The 13,900-nt window shown below is 37.0% G+C and overlaps 1 protein-coding gene across 1 annotated transcript; it reads right to left on the reverse strand.

The window, feature by feature from the left end:
- Positions 1 to 3,879: 3,879 nt before the first annotated feature.
- On the reverse strand, positions 3,880 to 13,089 carry tmem88b (transmembrane protein 88 b). The gene is made up of 3 exons (XM_073837256.1): positions 12,894 to 13,089; positions 8,956 to 9,342; positions 3,880 to 4,610 (listed from the first exon to the last, which is right to left on the reverse strand). Exons 2-3 carry the CDS (start codon positions 9,334 to 9,336, stop codon positions 4,329 to 4,331), a joined length of 663 nt encoding a protein of 220 aa, XP_073693357.1. The 5' UTR covers positions 9,337 to 9,342; positions 12,894 to 13,089; the 3' UTR covers positions 3,880 to 4,328.
- Between the last annotated feature and the right edge of the window lie 811 nt (positions 13,090 to 13,900).

Raw genomic sequence — 13,900 nt, forward strand, 5'->3', positions numbered from 1 at the left:
AAAAAAAATTGGTTATGGATACTTGGTTATGGATATGTGATGTTACAGCTTTCTTTATTTTAATTTTAATTTTCTATTTTATGTTATGTTTTATGTACTATGTAATTGCCCTTGTATGTTCTTTTTTTTGTTTTGTTCTAAAAACTGAAAAAAAGATGCTGTCCGTATTTACATCTTCATTATTGTAATATTTAATTGTGCAATAAAAAAAAAATCTACTGTTTACTTTCTAAAATATATAATTATATACACATATCATTTGCCAAGGTAAACGTTTTAATTATGAAATGTACAGAAAATGTAAATATTAAGAACACGCATATGTAACTATAAATAATACAAAACGAAAAATTAAACAATAAGTTTTAAATATGCAATGTCTTAAAATTTTGCCCGGACCATCAAGGCGACCGCGTCATGCCCGGACCAATATGGTGTAACATACGTCGGAAGTGGAGGTGACGTATTTCCGTTCTTGAGTGGAGCTCCACTCGCATCCACGGTCTGCAGCCAGACCCTTCTCGAACTATTGGCCGCTCCATGACACGCTTTACTTCCGCATTCCTTAGTTCCTATGGAAGCCTCTGGGAGTGTCGTAACCATAGATATATATACGTAGATGCCTCATTAGTGACTGTTTATGGGCCTTTATACGTAAGCCGTCCGCCATTTTGCAGCGGTCCACTTGACGTCATTTACCCATAGATCTTTGTAAATCACCATAGTAATCACTGAATATTTGAAATGCCACAGTCCTGAACAGCCGTTGGTCTGCGAACCTACAGTATGGTGAATGACGTCAAGTGGACCGTTCCAAAATGGCGGACTGCAAAATGGCGGATGGCTTACGTATAAAGGCCCATAGAAACAGTCACTAATGAGGCATCTACGTACATATATCTATGGGTCCAATGGGGTATCTACGTATATATATCTATGGTCGTAACTCTGTTTCTCTATGGCTCTGGTTTTTCAGTTTATCTGTCAATCACATGCATGAAAGTTGCGTTCCCTATTTAGTTACCATGTAGCTACAGTCACACCATGCTACACTATAGTTAATATAAAATATTAGACCTAGGCCTACTTTTAAAGCCCTTTTTTTTAAATCTTGGCTTACATACCCTAGTGAAAAATACATATACTGAAATGTATTTAAAAATACATTTCATACAAATAAATGTACATATTTATGTACTTAATAAAAATACCCTATGGTTGTACTTATGGTATACTAAACAGGTATAGGCTGCTGAACGGCTAAATTGGAAACTCATTTTGAGCTTAAAGGAATAGGTCACCCAAAAAATGAAAATTTTGTTTATCGGTTTACCCCCATGTAATTTGGATTTGTCTGTGCATGTTTTTTTGTTTGTTTTTTTAACTTTCAAACGTTTGGTGCCCATCCACTGCCATTAAATCACTAACAGACTGCACTGGTTTGAGTTAAAATCTTTGTTTGTGTTCTACTGAAGAAACAAAGTCACCCACATCTTGGATGCCCTGGGGGTAAGAAGATAAACTTTAAATGATCATTTTTGGGTGAAATATCCCTTTAAGCCACTTTAATTGTGAGGAAGTAGTGCTGAAGTGCAACTAATGATATACTTCAGGTACACTTTAAATATCTTACATTTAAAGGCTGATATCATTCAAAGTTAAATTTTTATATCAGTAAGTCTCAAGCGATATGTCAGTAAATGTATTAATTAGTGGTGGGCCGTTATCGGCTTTAACGTGCTGCGCTAACGTGAGACACTTATCGGGCGATAAAAAAAAATATCGCCATTAATCTATTCTCAAAGTTGGGATGGGAGCTGGGTCTATACTACGCAAGCTATGATGACTTTCACCTTCGTCCTCCCTTGATATCTTAGCGCGGATGTATACCTAGCCGAATTGCACTGTAGGGGGCGAGAACGAGTCTTTGAACCTGTGTGTATGCCTACTGTGAAATTACCACATCAAACAAGACGTGCTAACATGGATGCAGCTATGAAGCCACGGGGTTTGCTTCAGGGCAGGGGCGTTGCTAGACCCTTTTTACTGGGGCGTGTGCGTGAGTTATAATTTACTTTGATAATCCCGAAATAAAGACATTAAACTATATGCAACAACTGAATTGACGCTTCTAAAAGCAACGCAGTTTAACCGAAGACTATGCACGCAGATGTCCATGCCTGTGTGCGTCTGTGTATTTAACTGCAACGCGCACGTCGCGCAGCCTTTTATGCAGGAGTACATGCAGTGTAGGAATAGTTGGTTACACAAGTTTGTATAGTTAATTGTTTTGTAAATGCAATTGTCAAGCAGTTTGTGATGCATTTTGGAAACAGGAGATGAGCCCCTGGTCTAATGCGTCACCTGGCTTGAGAAACCCGTTCTCAAAGACTTACTTTTAGTCATTATTTGGGTAGCACACACATTCTGAATGCCTTTGGCAGAATTCAAATTAGCCATTTTAATCTAGATTAATTCCAAGATTACAGTGAGATTAATCTAGATTAAAAAAATTAATCTATGCCCACCACTTATATTAATAGATTTAAACTATACTTATATTTTAAATATTTATTAATTTTTTTTTTTTTTTTTACTAGTGTAAATTTTTTAAATATACCATATATCATGCCATAGCATCATTAAACTAACATCTAACAATGGACAAACGTGTTTTTTTTCTTGTCCTCACTCTCTGTAATTTGCCCCCTGACTTAGCAAAAAAAAAGAATTTAGGGGAAAATTTTAAATAATGCAGAATCGAATCATTAATTGAATCACATATAATTTAATTGTGAATCATCTCAAATCGAATTGCTCTTGATTTGAATCGAAACTCTATGAATTGTGAATCGAATCGATTCACTGTTTACCTAAAGATTCACGGCATTTCCTAGCCTAGAATCTAGACGCGCCCCTAGCGGCAGCAAATTACATTTGCTTCCAAGGTCAGTCTAGTTACTCTCAATTCACTTAAAATTCCGAAAAATCCAAGATGTACCGGGCCAATCACGAGTCGGTGGGCGGGCTTAACATGATGACGACTGACCTGCGACCATAAGTTCCGTCAGACATGAATTCCTGGTTCTGTGAATTACGTGTGGAAAACTGAACAGTATTTATATAATTTTTTACTTTGGATACACAGCCACGTCCATCTGTCCTGAGCAGGAGCTCGTTACATGTGAACGCGCTGTGGTGTAGAATACGCAAACACCGGAAGCGATCTGTGGTGTGTATACGACACTCATTGTTCACACAGTGCACAGAGATTGTGGATATAGCGGCTATTCAAAATGGTAATTACTTGCGCTTATCCTGGTTGTTCAAACCCATTTAAAGCTAAAAGATTACGTTTGCTTGCGCAAACTCATCCTGGACTTTTTCACCGATTTCCCCTTCCGGTGTTTGCGTATACTACATCAGAGCAGGGTGTAATTTGGATTTGTCTGTGCATGTTTTTGTTTACTTTTAAAGGTTTAGTGCCCATCTATGTCTATTATTTGGCTGACAGACTGCACAGTGCACTGATTTTCGTTAAAAATCTCCGTCGCTCTGACTACGTCACCTGACAGACTCTGATTGGTTGTAGCGCTATCCTATTGCGTGGAGAGGAGTTTGAAAGACAACCGTTTATCCCACCCCTCCGGTTTAGCGCTGTCTATGGAGAGTGCCCAGACCCTACATTTATGTGGGTCTGGCTTGCCAGGCTAGGCATTTCCTTATTTTTCATAAATTGTAGTTAAGCAGCTTGGTTGTTTTTGTCCAGTATGTGGACACTGACATAACATTTATAGTTTCTCTTTTGACACCCTGGCTTGAGTAATTTTTACTTTGTCTAAAGAAATCTAGTCCAAAATTAGGAAAGCGGCCATTCAGTTCTATGAAATTACAGTATTTAATGAAACATTTAAAGACATGAGAAACACACAACACTATACATATTACAAGAAAAAATATAAAATATTTTTGACAATGTTTTAAGAAAAATGTTACACTTTTATAAGGCAAATAGTGTTTGTTATGCAAAGAGTACATGCATGTCATTTTTTGGATACTTGAATTTATTTTATAAATGTCAGATACTGAAATTGATTTATTTAAATTGATTGTGCTATAACAATTGCATTAAATATATATCAGTAATCGATGAATATTGTATCTGGTTATAAAATATGCAAATCACTAAATATGAATTTCTTGCCTCTCTTTGTCTGTCATACAGATTTAAATATCTTTATGTTGGGATTTTTTTGTTCTATAATGTGTAGTGTGTTCTTTCTTAACATTCCATATCTCCAGTACAGCAGAAGTGTAGTCCTTTCCCTCTAGACCCACACCTTCCCCTTCCCTTCTCCTTTCCCAGTTCGCTGTCCACAGCAGCCCCCTGTCAAGCCACGGTGCTGGGTAGCTGGAAGGTTCTTGTACACAGCACGGCTGTACGGAATAAAACACAGACCCAGCTGAAGGTGACGAGCAAGCCGGCAGTAAGCAGCCAAGGCCAGAACCAGGAGTGGAGTCACTAACAGGAAACCCACCACCAGCAGAGCCACACAGCCACCATCAGTGAGTAGATCCGAACAGTATGGTGTTGAACCGTGAGGACGCACCTGAAAATAAAGACATTTAACTGGTGTGGGGTAAAGGATAAGTGGTGGAATGCATGTAGGCATAGCTGAGGAGGGTCAAAGAAATTTAGTGTCCCTGGAGGAATGCATCTTGGAGGTGTGGACAGACGAAAAACAGACACACTGGACAAGAATGTCTGGCAACAGCATATATGCTTGTTTTCTTTAGTAAGTTGACCTGAAGTAGTGCCTTTTCTTTCTAAGTGTAATTTTTATCTTTATTTATTTTTGTTGGTCTGATTCACTAAAACCTCTGAATATCACCTTTGCCTTGCAATGGCTTTCTTGCAAAAACGTCTTTAAAATTTGCAAACATTAATATTAGAAGTGTAGCTGTCATTGTGACATTGTTTAAAATATATTTGATCTACTTTTAAAGATTTGTTTCCATCCGTTTGAGCTGATCACTGATTTGTGCCCGATCACTACCAAAATATAAATCTCAGGATGTTGGATATTTATCTCTAGATTCTGCACCAGCCTACCTGAAGCTGCAATAATAGTATATGGACATAGATTTCAAATATACATAATTCATTTGAATTATTTTAGTTAAGTGGACGGGGCAGAAAGAACTGAGGGATAAAAAAGACCCCCACATTCCTCATCTATCCCCCTGTGAGCTGGAGGGAAGAATGATAGGCAGGAAAAAAGGGCGACTGAGTAAACAGAGTAGGAGGGAGAAAACTGATAAAGCCCATCTGCATTTTGAGCTGCACTTTCTCACTTTGACAAGTTTCTTCACTTAAGGCAATGCTTGTAAAAATCACACCTAAAAACAAAGCATTCCTGGAGAGTTGTAGTTAGACATTCATTAGAGATCTTTTTTAGACATTCATTAGAGAATTTTTTTCATGTATTTCACTGTGCATTTCACTGTAAAAATGCTGGGTTGTTTTAATTTTTAACCCAAATGCTGGGTTCAGCCTGCTGAGTCATTTAATTTAGTTGTTTTTAATATTTTTACCCAGGTGCTAGGGAAGTTTTTCTGCACTCTAAAAATCCAAATGTTTGGCTTGTCGGGTCATTTTATTGGGTTACTTTTAATATTTATTACCCAGATGCAGGGTAGTGTTTTTTTTTTTTTTTTTTTTTTTTAATAGGAAAAAAGCTACTGGGTAATTTTCTATGAGTTATTAAATATTGGGTTATTTTTTTTCTACCCAACCGCTGGGTTTAGTCTGTCTCAGACAAAACAACCCTGCTGTCAAGTTACAGCCAAAGTGTGTGCTTTATTGCGTCCTCTGCAGGAGAGAGCAGTTCTCAGCACCGCCGGTTTGGTACTCTTCAGCGAAATGAAGGTTTGTATATATTTAATTTAATGAATAAAGTCTTTACTGTGCTGTGAATTAAATCACTTTACACAATGCAACATGCAGGGACAAGATGTCAGTCAGCTGTTTTAGAATACTGAATTTAATTTAATTTGTTGTTAAAATATGTTCTTTAATCTGTTTGTTTATGGGCAGGTTATGGAGTGAGTCACATCATCTTTCAGCTACGAGTGAAATTTTCCATAAGTGTTCTTGCTTATAATAAATGTTAATGTTTTGATTATTTCTGTTGCCTCTAGAATTCTGTGAGTGATTTTTAATTTCCAGCCCATTTTAGGATAGCAGTATAATAATTTTTAAACAATAGTTGACTTAAATAAAACAAGCAGCATGTTGGGTAAAAATATTTTACACAACCAGCTTGGTTAAAATAACCCAACATGTGTTCTCTCCTATATTTACCCAGCACTGGGTTGCCAAATAACCCGAGTTGTTGTTGTTGTTTTTAACCCAGCATTTTTAGAATGAAGAAGTTACATTTTAGAAATTAATTTATTTGTATTGTTTTTTATTTATTCACTGGAGAATAAATATTATGAGTAGAGGACTCTACTGTATTTTAGTTGGAAGCAATGGTTTGAAATTAAAAACATCATAAGGATGGATTTATTACAAACAATCAGTCAGTTTGTTTCATAAAATGTTAACTGATAAACTGGAGCTGTGTGTACTTTTTTTGTTTACTTATTATACGATTCCTATTTTTATCAGCTGTTTGGACTCATTATGATGGCACCCATTTGCTGCAGAGGATCCATAGTGATGAATTTCTACAAATCTGTTCCAATGAAGAAACAAATTCATCTACATCTTGGATGGCCTGAGGGTGAGTAAATTGTTTATTTTTACGTGAATTGTTAGGCTGTAAAAAGTTTTAAGAAACATGAAAACGGATGATGTGATGCAATAAAATGTAAATCTTCTCAAAGCTTGAAATCATCCCTAGTTGTTTTTCTGTATGTCTTTAAAGTATGAGGGATTCCAGCTGTCTGTAGAACTGTAGTGTGTGCAGATAAGACTAGAGCTGAATGCAGTAGTTTCGGGAACTGATGCTTTATAACCAGCCTTGATGTTAACCATATGTTTAGAAAGATCCAACACCTAGAGAGAAATTTCATTCTTTTAGATTTGTTCATAAATTATGCAGATTTTATTTGTTAGTTAATGCTATGTTTATAAATTATCTTATTATGGCCTTGTCCTCACTAATACGTTTTTATTTTTTCTCTCCTTTTTGGCCTTTTGTCCAAACAGAAATGGCATTTTTGTCAAGGAAAATGGAGCCAAAAGTGGATAAATTTAAAACGCTGTTTTCGCGTTGTAGTGTGAACTGTAAAAAACTGAGGCTTTTGAAACTGATGATGCATGTTTAGTCATGTGATGGTTAATTTACAAATAGCCTCTATGTTTATACCGGTAATAGTGCCTGTTATGTGCTATTTACTACACCTTTGCTAAAGATATTTACTTTGTACACTCTTCATATTAGAGTCCTAAAAAGATGACACACAATTTACTTAGTTGCTGTTCTGCGGCAAAACACGAGAGCAGTTGAATTTTTGATCAGCCATGATTGAGCACGTAAATAAAATGAGCCTGCCAGAAAAACTGCATTGAAACTTATGTCTGTATCATCTCAGTGAGTTTTTAGAAGTTTTATGCTGTTTCAGTGTGGTTGAGAAAATGTTGGAATACACTTGAAAACGCTAATGTGGATGGAGAGCATTTTAAAAGGAAAACTCCGTTTTCAAATGTATCCGGATTCATGTAGACATAGCCCATGAAATACTCCTTACAGATATTTGGATTTACCCCTCTTTCATAGGTATCACATGGGACCTAATTGGTCCAAGTGGTTACTGACCCACGGGTGCTATGTGAAGATAACTTAAGCGGTTTCTTCTAGCAAGAGATGAAGAGTCTGTAATAGTGAGATGGAGGGTCTGTATCTTACAGAAACCTAATTCTGTGGTCGAGTGTGAGATAAAGTCTTTTGTTGAAAATGAACAGAGCTAGTACAGTGGAGAAGCAGTAGATCTACTCGGAGGGTCGGAGTGCAAGAATGTCGAGGGAGGTCGCTACACAACTTTGTGAGAAAAAGTTTTTTAAACTCCAGTAATCCACTCCTGTCCTGAAAACACTCTTCATCTGACGTCATCCTCCCAACTCCTGACCTGCTTAATACTCCTGCACTCAGACTGCTGAGAAATGCCCAAGATTAAGGGATTACTTGGTGAATCAAAGAGAAACAGAGGCCAAACTCCCACAAATCTTTAAAAGAGTATCTCTGAATCATCATTAGCTTTTATTCGGAGTCTTTTTCCCAGATTATAAAGGACATTCCTTTAGCAGCAACACTGTTTGTCTCAGGGACCAAATCAAGCATAAATGACTGTTCTTATTGTTCCAAAATGTAAATCTGAAAGCTTTTGCAGTGAAGGCTTCATTATTATGCAGTAGTCTTCATTGCGAAATCTTAAATCTCATTTAATAACTCAATTGTATAGACTTGGTTTATTACCTTTGAAGATTTGTCATTATCTTTTGATTTATTGATTATTGTTATTATAATTATTATTAACTCCTTCCACTTTCCATACTAAATACTGGTTCTGGATCATGTGACCCTGGAAGTAAGTAGCACCGGTATATTTGTAGCTATAACCAAAAATAAATTGTATGGGTCAAAATTATCGATTCTTCTTTAATTCCAAAAATCATTAAGGATATTAGGTAAAAATCATGTTCTATGAAGATATTTTGTCAATTTCCTACCTACATTACAAAATGATAAAATAATTTGTTTTCTAGTCCACTTTTTTATGATTTTTATGACAGTCTCCTTCCCTCCAACACCTAGAATTAAACCTCTTTTAATGTGGACCTACATGAATGTTCTCTTCACGTGAGAAATTAAAAAAATTTAGCTTCATGCTTTTTTTTTATAAATTGTGAGCATTGTATGTTTTTTTCTGTCTTCTCCCAGTTCTTACCGTTGAATGACAGATAAACCCGAACACCACCATGACAATAGCAGGAGTCAAGATGAGCCCGAAAACCAGCCCGGCCAGGCAGGCGTTGATGGCTGCGATCACCAGGTTCTGCGCTGTCACCAGCACTGAACATGCCCAGCAGTCCAGAGAGCCCCGGAGCTCCAGCGGCGCTTCACCTCCCCTGGCTTCTGCAGCAGAGTAAGGTGGTGGCACAACCACCCCAGACCCACCTACAGGGGTCCCGGCTGGCACAGTGGAGGCCAAGGAGTTTGTGTGCTGGAGACTGGTGTGATGGTGATGATGGCTGTTGGTTGGGAGTTCTTCAGAGAGGTCGAGGGCCTGGTGATGAGCCCCCTTTTCAAGTGTGCCATTCATGCTCATCCTGATCTGATAACAAATAATGAAAGACATTACAAATTGCTTTTTTAAATTGTAAAAGGATGGGCTTTGTATTTTTTAGCTTTTTTATTACTCAAATTGAAAGTGGCTACAGCCCTCCTGATTTTTTTTTAGATTACAGTCAGCTGTCAATACCCTGAAAAATCTGTGAATGTGATCTCGGTGGTTGCTGACAGCTGTGGCTGCACTAAGCAGAGGTTATTTCTCTCATAATCCCTGTTAGCAGTTGTTTGAGATCCTAAAAACTTTCTTACATTAAATATTGTCAGTGGAGGATGCAGTGAATTTGACATCAGCTATGGACAGTTCACTAACTGCTTCGAAAAAGTTCAGAGTGAGGGTAAATCACTTATCGCCAGGAAACGAGGTTTGTGATCTTTTAATTAGGCCCTTTATCAGAGACTGATTGTTATCTGAAAGCTAACTGGCCTCTTACGGCGGAAACTAAGTGGTATTTGAGTGTGTTTGGGACAACACAGGCGATACGATCAAGTGAGGAGGAGTGAGAGACCTTAACATCACACTAGCCCTCACCTCTGGGGAATTTATCACTTTTACCTTTTTTTTTTTTTTTTTTTTTTTTAATCTCACAAAGAACATGTCTAGTTCACATTTCACCCCAAGTAACAAAATATTTTTTTTTTTGTGATGAAAATGAAGCTTAACTGTAGGGTCAATTTAAGGTGTTGGTTCTTTTCCTCCCCTCTATTTCCATAAGCTCCCTCCACCAATCAATTTTTTCACTTTTAAATTGGTTTGAAATTTTAATTTAGCATTAATGTGTTTATTGTTAAACAGTAATGAATGCCATCATGTCAGGATGCAATGATTGTTAGACAAATAAATCCCTTAAGCTTAAATCAAGGGTGTTCCTGGAAAACATTCCAGGATTTTTTTTCTCCATATAGTGGACTTCAATGGTGGCCAACGGGTTGAAGATCCAAATTGCATTTTGAATGCAGCTTCTAACCACCAAAAAAAAAAAAAAAATTGGAGGAGAAAATTAGATGTTTTCACCCTATCCTTTCCTTTTTTAACCAAAGTACACAGGTGAAGAACTAACTGCGTGTGACTTTTCCAACATAATTATGTAATGCGTGAAGACATGCATGCACATCGCAAAACTAGTTCAAGATGAGCATTTGTGGTTAAAAAGTATATACATTTTTTATTTTTTAAGAAAATGATTGTTTAACTAGATAAGACCCTTATTCCTCGTCTGGGATCGTGCAGAGCCCGTTGAAATCACAGTTTGGACCTTCAACTCGTTGGCCACCATTGAAGTCCACTATATGGAGAAAAATCCTGGAATGTTTGTTTTCAAAAACTTAATTTCTTTGCGACTGAAGAAAGAAAGAAATGAACATCTTGGATGACCTGGGGGTGGGTAAATTATCAGGAAATTTTCATTCTGGATGTGAACTTCTCCTTTAAGGTCATGAGAATGGTATTTTGTCAGAGTTCAGATTCTTGTGATCCTTTTATATAATTTTCTTTTTTTTTTTTTCTCATCCTGAGCTTCAAGCTAAAATTTTAAGTAGTTGGCTCTAGTTAACTGTGGAGTGCTGAAAAGAGATGCCCTACCCCACCCCCTCACTGCTTAAAACTGACCATCCAGATAGCACTCCAGAACAATAGACTGAGGTCAAACTACATAAATACAGTCATACAGCTGTGGCATACACAAATCATCTAAAAATGGATACAGGATGGTCTACAACTCACACACACATGCACTCTCACCCTTAAATGCTAGATCCTGAATATGCCATCAGTGATGCATGATGAGGGAGATGTGCACAGGTTTATGCGCTTGCTGACCGTTGTGTTGTCTTCCTGCCTTTGTATTCTGTTTGTTAGCACATATACGGCAGGTGACTCAACATGTAACAAATACAAAATCACAGCTCACAGGAAACGTGAACACAAGCACACACCATGCCAAACCTGAATAACACCAGACTACTCCACCCGTTAACTCTGTGTCCACATTTCTGAGAATCGCACAATTAAGAATTACCTTTGGGACTATTACCTCGACGCAACCATTTTATGCATGTATAAAGCTAAAAATAGCTTACTATAAACCATCCATAAAAAATAACTTTATACATTTTTATAGGTTCAAGCTAGAAAGTTTTTACTTCTATATTTGCATTAGAAGGTCTGATGTGGCTTCAGTGTTTCACATGTTTTATTTAAATTGATTTATTGCATTTTCTGACCAATATATGCTGTTGCCTGATGGGGTCTTTTAAATTATGCAACCATACAGTTGAGGTCAAAAGTTTACATACACCTTGCAGAATCTGCAAAATGTTGATTATTTTACCAAAATAAGAGGGACCAAGCAAAATGCATGTATTTTTTTTTACTAGACTGACCTGAATAATATATTTCACATAAAAGACATTTACATATAGTCCACCAGAGAAAGTAGTAGGAAGTATAGTTCACAGTATTCCTAATACTGTGTTTTTACCTGAATGATCCTCAGCTGTGTTTATTGATATTTGTTCATGAGTCCCTTGTTTGCCCTGAACCGTTAAACTGCCCGCTGCTCTTTAGAAAAATCCTTCAGGTCCCACAGATTCTTTGGTTTTCCAGCATTTTTGTCTATTTGAACCTCTTCCAACAATGACTGAATGATTTTGAGATCCACCTTTACACACTGAGGACAACTGAGGGACTCATATGCAACTATTACAGAAGGTTCAAACACTCACTGATGCTTCAGAAGGAAAAACAATGCATTAAGAGCATTGTGATCAGGGTAAATTTAACGTTTGTCTTCTGGGGAACATGTAAATATCTTCTGTGGCAGTACTAAATGAAGGAAAATATTATATTTAGGCAAGTTAAGAAAAATGTACACATCTTCATTCTGTTTAAAAGTTTACACTCCTCTGGAGCATCAGTGAGCATCTAAACCTTCTAGTTGCATATGAGTCTCTCGGTTTGTCCTCAGTGTAAAAATATGGATTGTTGGAACAGGTTCAAATACACAAAAATACTGAAGAACCAAATTATTTCTGGGACCTATAGGATTTTTCTGAAGAACTGTTCAGGACAAGCAAGGGACTCAAGAACAACTATCACTAAACAAAAACACACACACAGCCATGGATCATTCAGGTAACAAACCCAGTATTAAGAATCAAGTGTATGTCAACTTTTGAACAGGGTAATTTTTATAAATTAAACTATTTTCTCTTGTGGTCTGTCTTTTATGTGAAATACCTTATCCAGGTCAATACTGATTAAAAAATATCCTGCATTTTGTATGATCCCTCTTTTTGGTAAAAATCATTAACATTTTGCAGATTCTGCAAAGTATTTTATATGATGTTACAGATATGCACCACTCAACACTAGATGCATTTACACTTATTGCTGAGCTAACGGTTATGTGATTTATTGTTAGAAGAGTAATAAAACGGGTATGTGTATCAGTGTAAATTCCAATCATTCCCCTGCTGTATACTCTGATAGGTCAGTCTCACGTGCATCTTATCAAGCCTCCCGCACCCTCCACTTACCCGATGGTGTGACTCCAGTAGTCCTCTTCTTTTTTTGCTGTGGTTTAACACAACATGCACTCCTTTCAAGTTTGTTCTGAAATTCCTTGTTCAAAAAGTTTTCAAATTTCTAAAATTCTAAAAATGTCTGATCGTTGCTCTCATTTCGTTGCTCTGAAGAGTAGATGGTTTTAGCTCAGATTTGCTGTCCACTCGTGCTCTCTGTGAGGCAGACTGAGATATGAATGTGTCCTGCCTGGCATTTATAGCAGTGCCTTTCTCTGTGCCTCCCTCATGCCCCCTCCCCTTTTCTTTACCCTTCTCTTTTTGCTCTTTCCTCACTCTTTGTGTGGGGGAAGGAATGTTTATTTAAAGAGCCAAAGTGAGGACTTTAATTACTCCTGATGGATAGAGAGGTAAGAAACCACTTCACATTTACACCACATCTTCCAAACTTCACTTATTTGCTCCCTTGCTTTGACCGCATGGTGGCGAATGTTTGTTTTCCTGTAATCACGTATTGTTTGGTTGATAATATTGCCATCTCTACGTGATCTGTGCTTGAACTCATGTTATCCATCATCCTCCACTCGTAAGTTAGTTGTTATGTAACATTCTGTCTTTTAGGAAACATTGGAGAGATAACGGAAAGCCAAAGGGCACAATTTAGATTTTTCTGTGCATATTTTTATATGAGCTATTCATACAGCTTTTTAAATTAGGAGCGTAGTTAGGAATGTAATTAGAAGAAAAAAAATGTATTCATTAGCTATTCACAAATTCCATTCTGATTTTAACTACACCCCTACATTTACAGTGCTGGGGGGTAACACAGTACAAGTAACGCACGTTATCTAACCAGACTACGTTTTTCAAGTAACTAGTAAAGTAATGCATTATTTTTTAATTTACAAGAAAATATCCGAGTTACTTTTTCAAATAAGTAATTCCAGTTACTTTGTTTTCCCATTTATTGACTAACAAGTCTCGTGTCCCCAGAATATGGTGCAAACCTGCAATAATTAAAT

The sequence above is a fragment of the Garra rufa genome, chromosome 3, assembly GCF_049309525.1.
Source record: "Garra rufa chromosome 3, GarRuf1.0, whole genome shotgun sequence".
In the NCBI taxonomy this organism is placed as follows: domain Eukaryota; kingdom Metazoa; phylum Chordata; class Actinopteri; order Cypriniformes; family Cyprinidae; genus Garra; species Garra rufa.